Source organism: Labeo rohita, chromosome 15 (genome assembly GCF_022985175.1).
Source record: "Labeo rohita strain BAU-BD-2019 chromosome 15, IGBB_LRoh.1.0, whole genome shotgun sequence".
In the NCBI taxonomy this organism is placed as follows: Eukaryota; Metazoa; Chordata; class Actinopteri; order Cypriniformes; family Cyprinidae; genus Labeo; species Labeo rohita.
Window position 1 is genome coordinate 25,877,056 of NC_066883.1, and position 18,115 is coordinate 25,895,170.

At 36.6% G+C, this 18,115-nt stretch overlaps 1 protein-coding gene across 5 annotated transcripts in view; it reads left to right on the forward strand.

The window, feature by feature from the left end:
* Positions 1-2,399: 2,399 nt before the first annotated feature.
* The window catches only part of rap1gap2a (RAP1 GTPase activating protein 2a), a 94,843-nt gene continuing 79,127 nt past the window's right edge, over positions 2,400-18,115 (forward strand). For 2 of the 5 annotated variants that reach the window (XM_051129052.1, XM_051129054.1), the window contains exons 1-2: positions 2,435-2,518; positions 17,528-17,563. Coding sequence is in view for 3 of the 5 variants with exons in the window: in XM_051129050.1 (XP_050985007.1) it covers positions 13,595-13,638; positions 17,528-17,563 (80 nt within the window). In the remaining 2 variants the exon portion in view is untranslated. Of the gene's footprint in view, positions 2,519-13,525; positions 13,639-17,527; positions 17,564-18,115 lie in introns of those variants that run through there. The other 3 variants (XM_051129051.1, XM_051129050.1, XM_051129053.1) reach the window with 3 other exon arrangements.

Sequence of the window (18,115 nt, forward strand, 5' to 3'; positions counted from 1 at the left end):
AAAAATGCATTTACATTCTGTTTCATGCTGCTTATAGGCAACGTTTTTTTATTTTTTTGCACGATGTAACTATATTATCGCCCAGCTCTCTGTAAACTTGGACTTATAGAATGCTTGCATATATAGCATATCTTAACTTAATTGCTTGTATCTTTGCAAAATGTAAACTATTTATCAAACAGCACTAATCTGCTAAAGGCCTGAACATATTAAGGTGATATGAACATTAACACCATTATTTTCTTTAAAGATAGCTTTAAAACAGCGTGCATTATAGTCATATCTCGCTATTTTTGGAGGAATTGAGATACGCCATGTTTTTCTATTTTGGATTTTAAAACAATTTGTTTTAAAACTTTTATTTCACTTCCTTTCCAATGTTGTCCAGTGAAACAATGTTCATATTAGAGGCTATGAAAAAATATAGTGTAGCATATGCTATATATTATGTACAAAAAGGGGTTAAAATCACATTACTTTCTAACATTGTAACATTACAAACTAAAAACAAAACAGTTACTGCTATCATAAAAATACACTTACTTGTAGGTTTAAACTTAAATGGTGCATTCATTGGCCAGCAAAATTAAGGCTATATTTTAGTCAGAATTATTGTGCTCCTAATCTATCCACCTTATTTTTCCCATTTGTAAATTTTATGGGTTTGGCTTTAGGTCTTATATAGCTATTTTTAGCTGTACTACAAAACAGCTTGCTTTGCTGTTTGATACTGAAAATTGGTGTGTCGTACCATTTTATAATGTTTTATCTTAATAATGCCCTGGTGAAAAAAACAGCATATGCTGGCTGGTATGTTTTGATGCTGGGATGCTGGTTAGGTAGGTTTTGATGCTGGTTTAAGCTGGTCCTTTGCTGGTTTATGCTGGTCCTTAGCTGGTTTAAGCTGGTCCTTTGCTGGTTTTTGCTGGTCATGTTGCTGGTCAAGGACCAGCAGGAACCAGCAAAGGACCAGCTTAAACCAGCATCAAAACCTACCTAACCAGCATCCCAGCATCAAAACATACCTACCAGCATATGCTGGTTTTTTGACCAGGGTGAACACACTGGTTTGTAGTACAGTTTTACTGTTTACTGCATGCTACTCTTAGGGCTATTTGCCCACAGCGGCTAATAAACCGGAGGTCTCGCCCATATGCTTACTCCCATGTTTGAAGAATAAGGTGTTAGCATCACACAGCCTTTCTGTCAGAGTATCTGACAGGTAAAGTCGCTTTAAACTACACGTGTTAACTAAATCTTACGAGTTATTTTCAAACCTTTAATATAAAGCATGTCTCATGTTTAGTGCTATGCACGTTCACTCCATGTATTCTGCTATTTTTCACATGCTTTTGCCTCGTATCAAATCACTGTATCATCGTATTGTTTACAAAAATATATCAATATGTCATACAAACTCGATATACCTCCCAGCCCTAGTGAAGAGCATTTACACAGAAATTTCAATGGCAAAACAGTGCTATGAAATTATTGTTTTAATATTTTTATTTTTAAATTAGAAATGTACAGTACATTCTGTCATGACAGGCTGGTATGATGCTGTAATTCTGCATTTCATTAACACTTGAGATGTACACTATAATAGAGGTTTTGCACTTGTGTCACGTTTTGTTACATATAGTATCATATTATTTATCAGCTGACATTAGATATTTTGTCTTTTAATTTATTGATATCTGTTGATATTGTATAGCCTGCATGTTGGCTGACATTAAATATTACATTGTGCATGTTAGTTTAATAAAGTTAATTCTTTAAAAACACTAATTTGTTAACACTATTAAATGTAATCTTTAGCTGACAATTTCTCAAAATGAATATCTATTTTTCATTTTTGAATAGAATTTTTAATTTTTTGTGTTTTATGTGAATTTTAATAATTCAGAATTTTAATATCAGCCATTTAGCATGACAAAATTATTATCGGTAGCTCGGTTTTAGTATCAGCGATTCCTAATTAACACAGAACCGAAGTCGCCTTTGACACTAGGGCCTTAAATCTGTCAAAGACGTCATAAATCTTTTGAATTCTGCATGCATTTAGATGGAAAATTTCAACAGAGGTGTTTTTTGCTTGCGAGTTATTAATGCTTTATGCTTTTCCAGCCTCATATGACTGTGCCTGTGCCATAAATCTTCTGTAAGTATGGCTTTCGAGGCTCTATTCAATTTTACGTCTGAGAAATTTTCCTCACCCCCTCACAAGCACATCACGTATTCAATGCCATAGCAACTACTACAACTACTATCTGCATTCTTACACACATATACTCTCTCTCTCTCTCTTGCTGTCTCGCTCTCTCTTCTCACGATTCGCTCACATTCTCTCATCCTTTTCCCTCCCTCCACAGTTTTGTTCTCCCTCTCTCTCTCTCTCTCTCTCTCACACTCTCTATTTCCCTGAGCTATTCTCTCTCCTCACTCGTGTTGAACCAGTCGTTTCATGCAGCACTGCTGTGTTTACTCAGTCCTGCGAGCCTCTGATGGCAGATTCAAGGTAAGGTGGTGTTTTAATAGATACTCAAGTGCATGATGGACGAGGGAGTAAAACGCATTTCCTGGTTGATATTTGTCACACTAATGAACAGCAGTGTGTGGGTTTGAATGGGACCTGACTGAACTGTTGCTTTGCATCTTAGGGTGTGTTTGTATTTGTATCTGTTTTCTTACTTGCTGTTTTTAGGAGTCATGCCTATGAGTTGCATCAGGCTCCCTAAACTAATTTAGAGTTTGAAACTCGTACATTTTCTCTCAAAAAGTCCTAAACCGCAACCATGTCATATTAAAACACACTCCGCTGTCTAAATTAATAGCTTGTTTTTTGCTTGTGTGTGTGTGTTGCATTAGTGACTCATTCCCTTAGTGAATGCCATTGTTTGTGGCAGCCAGAGGGACATTTTCAGCACGATGGCTCAATTTTTAGAAATAAAAAGTATGTGGATCATGCACATGAGTCATTTTGCACAGGCTGTGTGGGATTTGGTAAACAGAAAGTGATCATAAATCACAAAGAGACGTATATATTGATAAAATGAAAGGGACTCAAAGGTGTGAAAGCAGTATTAGCATCATTCATGCACAGTTTAAATATATACACAGTCACATTTCCTTGTGGTTGTAGCAGGAAGCGAAATATGATCTTGGGTTTAACATGACAGAACATTCTGCTGAACAACTGCGGCTATTATTGCAACCTGTAGATTGACCTCCTCCTGAGTGTAATTTTAGTTCGATTACTTGTAAAGCACATACATTAGTGGTAAATGGACCATATGTTGCAGGAGTGTCACGATGCACAGTTCACCTTTACGCCATAATTACGTCTTTTGTGGCTCCTGCCGTGCACATCAGCCTCTTTTGCTTTCTCTGTTGTTCTCCTTTCTGTCCTTATGCTTCCGTTATTGGCGTACTTATCCGATCATTTCTCCTTCGCTCATTTTCTCACTTTCTCTCAAGTCTGTTTCGCTGTCTTCCCCCCCTGCGGTCTCTCATTAGTTTGCGGCGCACTCGCTCCACAGCTCATTTTCTCTGCCTCCTCCCCCTTCGTACCTCTGTTCTGTACCTGCCCTCTCTTGATTCGCTTAAGGGAATGAGTGATGAGGAGAAACTTAAGTGGAGAATGAGTCACTGTAAAGATGTAAAGGGTGATAATTCCACTTATCATATTATTTCTTCTTATCGCATCTCATCTCATTTCTTCTCTTTTGGCTTGTCTCTTATTCTCATTTTGTCTCATTTGTTTCCTGTTTCATCTATTTGCCTCATCTTTTCTGTTGTCTTTCTGTTCTCAACATCTCATCTCCTCTTTTTTCTTTTCTTCTTACTTGTTTTGTTTCATCTCAACTAGTCTCCTCTTTTCTAATCCAGTCTGTTTTCACCTAGTCTTGTCTTTTCTCATCTGTTGCTTCTCATCTGCTGTCATCTTTTGTTTTGCATCTCATCTGGTCTCTTGTCTTGCCTCGTCTCGTTTTGTCTTATTTTCTCTTTTTTCCATTTTGTTTTGTCTCTTCTTTTTCTTCCTCTTTGTTTAGTTTCCTTTCATTTTTGCCTTCATCACTCTTCTTTTATCTTGTCTCTTTTGTTTTGTTTTTGGTTTGGTTATGGTATTTGTGCTTGCAACATCTTATGTAATTTCTTCTTTACTCAGCTCTTCTTGTTTCATTTAATCTTTTTGTTTGTTTGTTTTGTCTTGTTTTCATCTGGTCTCTTCTCCTTTTGCCCCTCATTTTGTCTCATTTATTTTTGTTTTGTTTTGGTCTCATTTGTGCTTGCATCATCTTATGTCATCTTCACTCATCTCTTCTTGTTTCTTCTCATCCCTTTCATCTTTTTTGGTTTGTTTTGTCTTGTTTTTATCTGGTCTCTACTCTTTTTGCCTCTCATTTTGTCTCATTTCTTTTTGTTTTGGTCTCATTTGTGCTCTCATCAACTTATGTCATTTCTTCTTTACTCATCTCTTTTTGTTTCATCTCATCCCTTCCATCTTTTTTGGTTTGTTTTGGCTTGTTTTTATCTGGCATCTACTCCTTTTGCCTCTCATTTTGTTTTGTTTGGTCTCATTTGTGCTCGCATCATCGTATGTAATTTCGTCTTGTTTCATCTCATCTCATCCCTTCCATCTTTTTTTGCTTTTGTTTTGTTTTCATCTGGTTTCTACTCCTTTTGCCTCTCATTTTGTCTCATTTCATTTCTTTTGTTTTGTTTTTTTTGTTTTTGGTCTCATTTGTGCTCCTTTTCTGTAATTTCTTCTTTACTCAGCCCTTCTTGTTTCATCTCATACCTTCCATCTTTTTTGTTTGGTTGTTTTGTCTTTTTTGAATTTTCTCTACTTTTTCTACTTTTTGTGTTTTTTTGGGGGGGTTTGTTTTGTTTCGTTTTGGTCTCATTTGTGCTCATATTATCTTATGTCATTTCTTCTTTACTCTTTTTATCTTGTTTCATCTCATCCCTTTCATCTGTTTTTTTTTTTTGTTGTTTTGTTTTCATTTGGTCTCGTTTAGCTTCTCATTTTTTGTTTTAGTCAAATTTTTGCCTTTCATTTTTTTTCTCATTTCTTTTTGTGTTGTTTTGGTCTCTGTCTCGTGTTTTTATCATCTTATGTCATTTCTTCTTTACTCATCTCTTCTCATCTCCTCCATCTTTATTTTTTTGTTTGTCTTGTTTTCATCTGGTCTCATTCTTTTTGTTTTGTTTTGGTCTCATTTGTGCTCGCATCATCTTATGTCATGTCTTCTTTACTCATCTCTTGTATCATTTCATCCCTTCCATCTTTTTTTTGTTTGTTTTGTCTTCTTTTCATCTGGTCTCTACTCCTTTTGCCTCTCATTTTGTCTAATTTCTTTTCTTCTAAGCGCTACATTTTGTCTCGTCCTACTTTCTTGTCTTTTCTGTTCTTGTCCCATCTCTTATCTCTCAGTCTTGGTCTCTTCTTGCCTAGTTTCTTCTTTTTCGTTTCAGATCTTTCTGATCTTCTGTTCTCTTTTCTTGCATCACTTTGCATCTCATCTCATGACTATACTGTCATCTTATCACTTCTTTCTGGTCTCGTCTCTTTCTCTGTCTTATCTCTTTTCTCTCATTTTGTTGCATTTCATTTTGCCTAGTTTCATCTCGTCTCAGGTAAGTTTTACAGGGAAAGGAACATAAGACAAGTCATAAAGATTGTCTAATGACATCATGGGTGAGGCGCATAAACCATAGAGCTGTGCTGTCCATCTTTCCCTGTAAGTGCAAAAAGATAAAGTACTGCATGAAGAGCTCGAAGCACTGCAGAAACCATCATTTGTTTCTGTGTGTGCACGCACACATATGTGGATGTGTTTGATGTGCCGGTTGGGTGGGTGTAAACGGGTTGCAGGCTGTGCGTGGGTGTAGTAGCTGAGCTCTTTGTCACGGCTATCGAAATCCTCTTGCGCACCACGGAGACGGGTGAGAGATCGGTGTTCATCGCTAATGAGTGGATCAGAGACAGAGTCAAGCATGGGAAGTCCAAATGTGTGAGAGAGAAGTTAAGGGTGAGGCTGAAGAGAGGACAACATTTCAAAACATAAAAAAGAGTAGACTGAAATTAAGTAGAAACACTACCGAAGGTTTTATGGAGAGGTGAAGGGAAAAAATAATGAGGTGGAATAAAGGCAAAGCAGAATCTGTTGCCCTGATTTCAGGTTTTGGTGGCTTGATTCCAGTGACAGATAAGGGGAAGCCCAGACAGTAGATCTAATGAGCCAGATTGTGCGAGCGCTGTGTGTGAGTGATACGACCCCCTCTCTACCCACTAATCTAATGAGAGAGCATGCCGTTCATTTAGTGGCAGCGCTGGAAAACAGCCCCATCAGTCAGTCTTGGCTCAGGGCTGCTGGAGCCCACAAAACACTGTCTTCAGTCCATTAGGTAGAGCACAATCATGCCAAGCGCCTCGCTTAAACTGTTCAACACAACTGCAACATATGCAGTCACTGGAGCAACTGCACACTTCAGTGACTGCAGAATGCAGAACACCAAGTCTAACATCTTTTGGTGTAATGGTTACAAATCTGAGCTGGATCACCATACTTATTACACCTGAAGCATTTTAATGTTTGCCGTTAAACTATGACATATATATTAGTACACAGCAATATTAGTGCAAACACCGGTAGACGATAATAATCTGTTTGTGTACATTATCTGTAAATTTGCTCTGGAAGTGGACTTCTCATTAATGTCAGGTGGATTCTGATTGCCATCAATGGGTTTATTGCTTTATCAGCTGAAAAAATCATTCTGAAAGTGATTCAAGCGGTAACATTCCTCTGTAGCTCAAACAGCAGAGCGCAACACTACCAACATAAAGATCATGAGTAACTGATTAAATGTGTACATTAAATGCAATGTAGGTTACTTTGGGAAGAAAGTGTCTTTTTAAATGCATAAATGTTAATGTTGTAGTTGTGGTATAGACTTCCCTATTCTCACAGAATTAGAATAATTATTAAAACTTTAGAGTTATAGTTATTGTTCTAGTTAGCATCTTTGGTGTGAATAAGCTTTTAGGCCTGGTGTCAGCAATGCAACAAGTTTTCAGCCTTGTTTACACTGTCAGTTAAATGTTACCCTATTCCGGTTATTTGCTCATATGTGACATAGATCGGATGTGTTCTGTGACCGTGTAAACAGGAAAAAAATGTATGCAGTCGGATATTTCGAGGTGGAAATAAATCAGATATAAAACAGATGTGCCAATTTAACTGTCATGGTTACAGGCAGATCTGATTTTCTGAGGCATTGGGTTCTGTACGTCATTAAAACTGCGAAAATTTGGTACTTCTCCTTGGTTTAATGACATCATATTATTCTCAGGAGGAAGCACGTGTGGGGGTGGTAAATGACAACATCATGGTGATGTTTGGCGAACTTCGCATATATCACAGAGCTAGCATCAAGCATATTTCACGTTCGTCTATCTTGCCTGGTGCAAGAAGCATGCACAATGTTTTAGATGGTATGGCAAGTGTAAACTAAAGCAACAAGCCACAAGAAGCTGTGGTTTACAGTGAGTTTTTAACAGCAAAGGGGAGTTGTTAGGCACAACGCGAAGCAGAGCTGTTATACAATCACTGTAAACCACAGCTTCACAGGACTTACTGCTTTTATAAAACGTTTATTCCATTTATATTGTAAGCGTTCACAAAACAGAGCAAATAAAGTGTAATGATATTAATAAAAACATTATTCTTCCGCCAAACAATGTAGTTCCTCAGAAATGGTTGTGGTTGCAACAAAGTGGTTGCTGAGCAACACAGACGTAAACAAAGGTGTATGTTTGTAGAGTAATTTACAACAGCTTCGAACATGGCTCAACCAATCAGAGTCAATAACCAGGACTATTCGTTTGATAAACATGAATCAGATATGGGTCACAATTGAAAGAACGTGTAAACTGACGGTCAAAAAAATCAGATATAGGCAACAAATCAGAATTGGGCATCAAGACCTGTAGTGTAAATGAGGCCTTTAGGCTAAATGCAAAAGTGCTTCACAACTTGACAGAATTATAGCCAATTAGAACATATTTGGTGGGAGAAGCAGGATGTTAAACCTAGTGATTGACAATTTTCTGACCCTCATCAGTTGTCAGGCATGGCTGGTTTGGACAAAAAGTTATAGTAAAACATTCTTAACCTATCAACTTGTTATTTCTAAAAGTAGTTAATGGTTAAGGTGGGACTGTGTTTAAAGAATGTTGTTCCAGGAACAACAGGAGACAAAATCTCCTTTGAAAAATCATGGTCACTAAGTTGGAATCGTATGAGCGTTGCGCTGTCATGCTTTATGTCGCACTCAAGTAGGACTTGGTTTTCTGGACCAATATCCTTAAGTTTATTGTTAGAAATACTGGTAGACCTCACAATATCAACCAATCACTGCCTTCAGTTTTGAGGTTAGGGATAGTTTTAGGGGGTTGATTAGTTAATAGTATGTTGTTTAACAACCTAGAAAGAATGTTCATTATTTAAACTATTGTTGAAAAGTGTGGGGTCAGTTGGACTTTTTAAAGGGGTCATCGGATACTAAGTTCACTTTTACATGTTGTTTGAACATTAATATTAACATGTTTTGATGCCGGAGCAGGGATGTATGTTAGACAAGAATTGAGCGATTGAGGTGTTGTGTTGCTGGATGTAATAATGAACATAGTGGTCATCATTTACTCCCGACATCTGAGCTGCTGAAGATGCAGTGGATTACGTTTGTTTGTGAATGGAATGGGCCTCCCGATCTACATATATCCGTCTATGTTCACGCGAATCATTCGTAATCCAGCTTCACTTATGGCAGAAGTGAGTATAAGGGTTTTTTTAAATCTTTGCAAACGCCTTTCCTAATAATGTGCTAGTTAGCAAGTTAAGCGGCTAAACGCGGTTAAATGTAGCTAAAGTAAACAGGCTCGTCACTCCACAGAGAGAAGAGAGGGGCGGGGCGAGCAGAGCTCATGTGCATTTAAAGCAGCCTCGACCAGAATGAGATGATTTTTGCAGAGCTGATTTTGACAAGGTAAAAAGGGTGTTGTTTTACACTACCATTGGGAATTTTTAACCAAAGTATATTATAGACTTTTCATTAAGACCCTAAAGAATCATATCAACTTGTGGAAAATAGGCATCCGATGACCCCTTTAAAAGAAATTAATTCTTTTATTTAAGGACACATTAAATTGAACGAAAGTGGCAGTAAATACTTTTACATTTATACAAAGTATTGATCAAATAAATGTAGCATTGGTAAGCATAAGAGACTTATTTCAAAAATATAAAAATCTTGCTGACTTCAAACTTTTCAATAGTATAGGTACTTGGGTAATTCATATTATGTGTGTTTTTTCTGGATGCTATTGGTGGTTTGAGCCTAAAATATGTGCATTAATCATTTCTTTGGATAAAAGTGCCTTTGAAATGACTACTTATGTCTTTGCCTTGTGGTAAAATTTAGCATCATTGTATTTTACAGTGAGTTTTACATTTACTCTTATTGGACTTGAGTTGAGTCTCCGCAGGAAGTTCAAAGGACATTTGAAAATGAGATTCAGGAAAAAAGTGGTTTCCAAATCAGATAAATGTGTAAGAGAGAGACCTTTTCACTTCCTGCCTCCCACTTTTCACGGGTTTTGTAAGGTATGATTAACCTTGAGTTTGTTGCAGCACTGCGCTAAGCCTAATGCTGCTTTCCATTTCTTTCTTTCCTTCCTTCCTTCCTTCCTTGTTTCTCTCTCGCTCGCTCGCTCGCTCTCATCACCAATTCACAACATGTACGCCCTTCACTCTTCTTTATCAGAGAAGAAATACTGCTGTGTCTCTAGAGAGGAAAAGGTAAACTGTCCAATAGGGTGGTCAGTGTTTAGCATATGGCTAGTAGATGCAGTATGTTGACTGTAAAATTATTTTTTAAATTGTAAATTGTAAATTTTGCAGTATGTTTTAAAAGAAAATATAATTTCAGTCTTTCTACTTCAAATTTTCACATTTAATTCGGCACCGTTTCTTTGTAATTTTTGGTGAAATAATAATGGTTTCTACACCCAATTTTTTCATTGTGGATGATTTTTTATTTTTTAACACTCGTTTTTGTTCAAATACAGCACAAATGATATATTGGTACCATATATTGGAGATTTTCTATTTATATATTATTGATATTGTATGTGTAACTGTACATGCTGATATCCCATATTTGTACATTAAGATCATCTTCGCATAATGTTAAAATTATAATCACTAATTACTTTAAACCACTGCTAAATGTAATCTTTAGCAAATCCCAAATTGAATATCCATTATTTATACTGTACATCATAATGTCGTGATTAGATTTTAGTGTTTTATTTAGACAAAATAATATAGAATTTTAATATCTAAATGGCTGAATATAATTCAAAGATCAAAAATGTTTTTCATTGGATTTGTTTTTAATCTATTTACTTTCATGCACAAACTCTGTTACATAAAGGTGTCAATAACTAGAGACAGTCGGGGATTCAGTAGATCAGGCATCAGACTATTTCAGCCCACGCTGAGTCATCGCTTTATAAGCTTCTGACTTCACGCCATGGGGAACGGCCTTGAATTTGTCGACGGTTGACAGCTTGCATTCTGTCTGCCATGACGCCACAGCTGTTATCTGGGGTCCGATGCACTTAGATAGATCATGTCTGTCATATTTGTGTGAGTGCGGCTGTCTGTATGTGTGTGCGTGTGTGAACAAATCCTTTTTTAATCAATGCCTGGGACCCGACATGAAACCTCTCACCCTTTCCATTCGTTACGAATCACAAAGCCGGTGAGGAAAGTTCAAGTGATACTTGTCTGATTACCACATATATTGATGTTACGCCATGGCCAGCATTAATCATTATTGAAGCGGATGTTAATGCAGGGGTGCGGAAGAGAAGTGCATGGCCATAGCGATCATGATTTGTCCTCTCTTTATTTTAAAAAGCTCTCCAGCTGTCTAGGGAATGAGGAAATGAAAATGAATGATTTCAAGCTGTTACATCTATTTTCATTAGCAAAATGCATCGCCGCTATACCTGAACAAAATGTGTTCTGCCCAGTAAACAACACACATGAATAGTTTGGTTCATTTGGCTAGGACTAAAAAGGAAAATGATACATTTGGTCCTGGTCAGCTTAGCGTTTACACTGGCATTTTTGATATCGAACCTAAAGGCATAGTGATACGTTCACACATACGCAAGGTTTGAATGATGTATATTTTGTGAGAGAACTCACCAAACACCCCAAACAAAAGGAAAAGGTGAGTTCGAAATTAAAGCGGGTTGTGAGTGTATGACATCAAAGTACCCATTCACTGATCGTCTACTCAGCGCCACTTTAAGTTGAATACACCTAATGCTGTCTGCTGGACTAAGCACGCTCATTGTTGCCTGTATATCATTTTATTTTCACCACTTGCAAAAAGAGCTCATACAATTGCTCCATGTTTGCCCTCTGCTCATTTTGTTTTGAATACCTCCTCATTCATGTCCATGTTTGTAGCCCTCTGCTCATTTTTTAGAAGTATTTCGTCCATATTGCGTTCATTTTAATTCGAACCGCACCAGAGTTTGTTTGGAAGTGGGCCGAGACCCATCTTTTTAGCGATCTTTGTCCGCTTGTTTGGTGCGCACCAGGGTTTGAACCAGCGTTCACCCTTACTCAAATGAACCTCACTAACAGAGCAATCGCACAGAGGTTGTTTTAAAGGGGTCATCGGATGCAAAACTCACTTTTACATGTTGTTTGAACCAGAGGCGTTGCTAGTGGGGGGAAAGGGTGACAAGATGAATAAGACTAACGTTACTTTAGTTTTTCAAGGGAATACGCCAGTCCCCGATCTACATGTGTCTATGTTCAGTTGAATCATTTGTGATTATAAGGGTTTTTTGCAAATCGCCATTTTAATAATGTGCTAAGTTTTGCGACTAAATGTGGCTAAAGTAAACATTACGGCTCGTCAACCCAGAGAAGAGAGAGGCGGGGGAGCACAGCTCATTAGCATTTAAAGGCAAATACAACAAAATGTCTTGCTCTAAAAAAGGGCTGATTTTGACAAGGTAAAAAAGGGTGTTTTTTATACTACCACTGAGAAATTTTAACCAATGTATGTTATAGACTTCTCATTAAGACCCTAACGAATCATATTATCTTGTGGAAAATGGGCATCCAATGACCCTTTTCATCGAACCAAACATGACTAGTGTGAACACACTAGTGTGAACTAGTTCACACTAGTGTGTTCACACTAGTTCACACCAGTGTGCACTAGTGTGAACACACATAAGTGCCACCTGCTGTCAGAGAGTGAAATTGCATCTTATTCAGCCCAGCTAATGTCACACTATTCTATTTTGACTTTAAGGTCAACTGAAGTGCTTTGAAACATGCAAAATTATTCTATTCTGTTGATGTAATTTCAACTAAAACAGGAAGACAGTGCGTATCGTGCAGTCCCGCCCCCTTTTTAAAATAGCCAATAGCGTTTCATTTATATCACAGCTTGGGCTCGAGCCATTGAGCTCAGTAAAGCTGCGTTTCACAGCATATGGCAGCCACAATCTCATCCATATCATGATAAAATACACCATTCTGTGTAGAATTCAAATGGGTCCGATGCATTTTTTTTTTGGTCTGCACCAACTCGTGCATATGATCCGCTCCATGCTAACGTGTCTCTGGAACGGTGCAGTGTGTGCACACTGTGTCAGTTTGTGTGAAACAGAGTGAAACAAGACTTCTTTTACCCCAATGGAAAGCATATTTACACTGTTTGAATCGTTCCCTATCCCCTATATAGTGCCATTCACTGTACATAAAATACTAGTTCTGTGATTTCAGCCACAGCTTCAGTGTCTATTTGTAGTGTAGGGGGCGGGGTGCATCGGATTCTAGGGAGCATTTGATTGGACAGAATGTTTAATGAGAAGTTGGAGTGTGGGGTGATGTCATCAAAATCGTTGATCCATGTTGGCATAAGTTAGAGACTGCGAATTTTGAATGCATAAATCATGTAAATGTGATTTTTGTCACTGTTTTGAAACACACTAGCTTATAGATAACCTAAAGGCTAACATATTCATACTAAAAGCCAAAATCTTCAATTAATGGGGACTTTAAATTTTGAAATGATAACTAATGATAACTAATCTAAATTGCATGCATTCCGGGAAAAACTTTTGTGAACTTGAGGGGAAATGGCATTATGAAATCCACTAAAAATCACCTTGGGACCAATTGGTTAAAAGTCAATACATAAATGGATTTGTACTTCCTGTGCTGGTACTCTTCTGGAAGTAATGAGTAGCCGGTGTGACCCGAAAAGCCACACATAGACACATTTATAAAGTATAGAGGGAGATGAAGTGGAGAAGGGTGGGCGGTTAGGGGTGGGAAACAGGTAGGAGGAGGCATCAGTTTTCCTCCTCTCTTATCCCTTACTCTTCCCCCGGTGGCCTCCCCTAGATGAGCGGAAAGAGAAGAGAAGTCTTCTGTCCGTCACCGACAAAGAAAGCGAAAGACAGAGAGAAAGTGCCGTGGTCAGCATGTACAGGAGGAAAAGAAGTGTGTCATTTGGGGGCTTTGGATGGTAGGATACTTTTTTTTTTGCTCCCTCTGGCCTTAGACAATGACTCAAAATGTGCTTCAGTAAAGTACAGTTGAACTCAGTGCATTTGAAGGTTTTTTTTTCTGCTAATTGAATTTCTCAGAAATGAGTTCACTTGCTTTCTAGGAAGATGGCAAATTGTACATGGTCATATTTCCTTTTTCAAAATGCACTTCAGAGATTTTAATTTAGATATTTAACTAGATGTTCTGGGACAGTACATCATCAGGCCAAGCAAAATTGTCCATCTAGTAAAGATTACGTGTTTTAGATTATTCCTTTAATTTATTTCTAATACATCTTTTGAAGTGCCTTTTGGCCTTTATGAAAGGTGAAATGTGTATGTATTGACCTTAAGGCTGATGTTTTCTTTACAAGGCCAAAAAATGAAAAAGAAACTGAAAATCATTTCAGCTGCTGTCAGGGTTATTTAGTGTGCATAATAGAGATTTATTTTTAGAAAAGAAAGACTGTATGATTAGAAAACAGTTGACATGTGCTTATTTATGCACATAAGCTACTGTTCGAATGCAATTTAAAATATAAAAAATACAGTAGAAACAGTCTCACAATAACCCAGTTATTATTATTTGTAACATTAATCTGACAAATCAGCATGCACACTTTCTGCTCTTCAAACAGTGCAGTATGAAATATTCATAACAATAAATGAACTCTGCAAAACATAGAACCTGAGGGAATAATTTGAACAGTAGACAGGAATGGTCTTTTGAGGGCAAGGAAATGGTGGAGGGAAAGGAGGAGTTGATATGTGACCAAATGTGTGAGTGTTTAATGCATTTAGAACAGAACTCTTTGGAGAATCTTAAATGAACAGAATCTTAAATTTCTTTACATGTTCATGCAGCTGCAATCCATAATGAACATGCATTGTGGTTTTAAGGTGGTGCACCTTGTGGCTGCATGGTTGGCCAGTGCTGATGTTTTGATAGTGACGGACAAAGCTTGCCACATCTGACAATACACACTGATTAGTTGACTGCGTCACAGCTGGGACCGTGACGATACCGGTTTTCATATCCCACACCTTAACTTGCATCAGCGTCACAGGCTGCTCTGAACTTAATATGAATTTCATTGTAGAGAGCACGTTTTGTTGAGACAGATAATCAAAACACAATCAAATAAAAGTCATGCAGAACTGTTTTTTTTTCCTTCTGCTGTGAGGGTCACTGGCTTGGCTTACTAAAATACACATTTGTGACTATGACTAATGTAAGAGTCAATTTTATGAAATTGAGATTTATACATACGTGGTCAAAAAACAACTATTTGAAAATCTGGAATCCGAGGGTGCAAAAAAAAAAAAAAAAAAAATCAAAATATTGAGAAAATAGCCAAATGAAGTTCTTTGCAATGCATATTACTAACCAAAAATTAAATTGTAATATATTTGCAGTAGAAAATTTACAAAATATGTTCATGGAACAAGATCTTTACTTAATATCCTAATGATTTTTGGCATAAAAGAAAAATCAATAATTTTTAACCATACAATGTATTGTTGGATATTGCTACAAATGTATCCGTGCGACTTCTGACTAAAGGTTGGAAGCTAATTTAAGGCATTGTGGATTGGTTTCTAGAAAAAAAATTAATAAGTCAACTCCTCTTTGTATTCTAATGTATTCATTTGTGTGTGCTGTGGGTTAAAGGTGAATGATTGACGCTTGACCCTCTGACTGGAATAGAACATTGCAGTTTCGTCATTGGGCTGTAAATGTTCACACATTCAAATGGGCAAAATGTTAGAAATGTCCTCAGTCTATGCGAACGGTTCGCTGAAACTCTTTAGGGATATGTTGATGTAGGTCTGAAGTGTTTTTTTTGCATGTGAGACAGAAATATAAACACTTTCTCCATGGTGCCAGCAAATTACCAGCGTGTGTTTGGCTCATCACTCATTTAGCTGAAATGATAAACCTCATGCTGTTCTCCACATCAGGCCTAATAGTAGTAATTAGGCCTCAGTAGAATTAGGAAAAAAACCTCAAGAAACAAATTGAACAGAAGTATAGACTCTTTTTTAAAATCATAGACAGACCGTTTCATCAGATCTGCATGTACAATATTTCGTACTCTCAGAAAGTGGATTTGAATTTTTTTTTTTTAAGACTAATTTTTATTTTATTGCAATTATCAATGTCTTGTAATAGCTGATGGGGATCTGCTGCCTGAGCACCACATCTTGTGTTTAGTGCATGTTTGCTAACCTGTAAATTACAGCTTTATAATATTTCAAGATGTAATTCAACTAAGAATACAAATTCTGACATCATTACTTCCCACAGTGTTGTTCTAAACCCATATGATAGTTTTACTTCAGTGAGACTCGAAAGCAATTTTTGAAAGATTATTCCAGAACATCATGAGTTTTCCAGAACGTCATGAGAGCTGCACCAAAGAGCAAGATTTTTAGTAAATAATGACACAAATTTAAGGTCTATTTCTTACACAACGCTGTCATATAACTTCAGAAGACTTGTAATATAGTGAACGAGTCTTACAAACCACTTCAGTGATACTTGTATGGGGCTTTTTTTGTCATTTTTGGAGCTTGATACCCCTAGAATTTGAATAAAATGATGACAATTGAATAAATACATAATATATAATATACACTACCAGTCAAAAGTTTTTGAACAGTAAGTTTTTTTTATATTTTTTAAAGAAGTTTCTTCTACTCACCAAACCTGCATTTATTTGATTTAAAGTACAGCAAAAACAGTAACGTTTTGAAATATGTTTACTGTTTAAAGTAACTGTTTTCTATTTTAATATTCTTTAAAATGTCATTTATTCCTGTGATTTCAAAGCTGAATGTTTAGCATCATTACTCCAGTCACATGATCCTTCAGAAATCATTCTAATATTCTGATTTGATGCTCAAAAAACATTTATTATTATTATGTTGAAAACAGCTGAGTAGAGTTTTTTTTTCAGGTTTCTTTGATGGACAGAAAGTTCAGAAGAGCAGCATTTATCTGAAATAGAAATCTTTTGTACCATTATAAATGTCTTTGTCATCATTTTTCTATCATTTTTTTCCAAAATAAATAAATAAATAAAAAATATATATATATATATATATATATATATATATATATGCTGACTCCAAGCTTTTGCATGGTATAGTGTATAATGCTACAAAAGCTTTTTTTTCCGAAAAATGCTGATCTTCAGATCTTTCTATTCATTAAGAATCCTGAACAAAATCTGCTCAACTGTTTTAAATTTTGATAATAATAAAAAATGTTTCTTGAACAGCAAATCAGCATATTAGGATGATTTATGAAGGATCATGTGACACTTAAGACTGGAGTAATGATGCTGAAAATTTAGCTTTGATCAAAGGAATAAATTACATTTTAAAATATATTCATATAGTTATTTTAAATAGCAAAAATAATTCTAAATTTTACTGGTTTTGCTGTACTTTAGAACAAATAAATGCAGGCTTGGTGAGCAGAAGAGACTTTAAAAAACATTAAAAATCTTACTGTTCAAAAACTTTTGAATGATTGTAAAAAATACAATTATCTGTGGCTTTTGTATTATTAGAATTGGCCTTAAAATATGTACTTTGTATATAGAATGACTGTATGGCAATTTATTTCATTTTTTAAAGAGTTTATGGCTTATTCATTTTAAATGTCATTATTTCCATTTGTCTGGAATATGCTACAGTATGTATTTTTTAGCTTAAAAATCAGGTTCAAGTGTCCACATGGCATGCATCTATTTGTCTCAAAGGGTGTAGCAATGATTTTGACTTTGGTTTTTGATTTTGGTCTTTTATTTTTTAATTTAGTAATTTTCTTTCTCTTTCTTTTTCCCTCCTGCTCTGCAGGATTGACAAGTCCGGCATTGCCGCCCTGAGATCCCGGTGAGTCTGTGCGTGTGTGTGTGTGTGTGTGTGCACGTTGAAAAAAAAACTCAATCTAGTCCTAGTAACACACCTAAATATTCAGTCAATACATCTGCAGTTGATCCAGCAATCATTTCACTCTCCGTGCCCATTCTAATCTGACTTTGTGGGAAGTCTTTGGTGTGAGATCTTCAGTTCTGTATGACCGTCTCAACCTTCAAGTGTCTATCAGCCTGTCTGCCGGGATGAAAGAGGCGAGCGGAGGAGTGGAGGCAATAACCATGAGCTCAGTATAGACAGAAACTGACATCAAAGTCCCCCACTGTGGAGTAGCACAGGTGGCCTTTGTGTGTGTGTGCGAGGACAACATGCTCACATTTATATACGTTCAGATTTTGTCATGTCACATTTCTCTTTGTGTCTCTCTATGTGTTTCAGTCGTGAATAACAATCCCTGATGCTGCTTACTGTTTATATTGGTCTCCATGGAAATGAGTTTACAAAGCGAGGACCATCAAAAAATGTGTGTGTGTGTCTAAGAACAGGTTGGTGTGTCCAGGTTGTTTGACT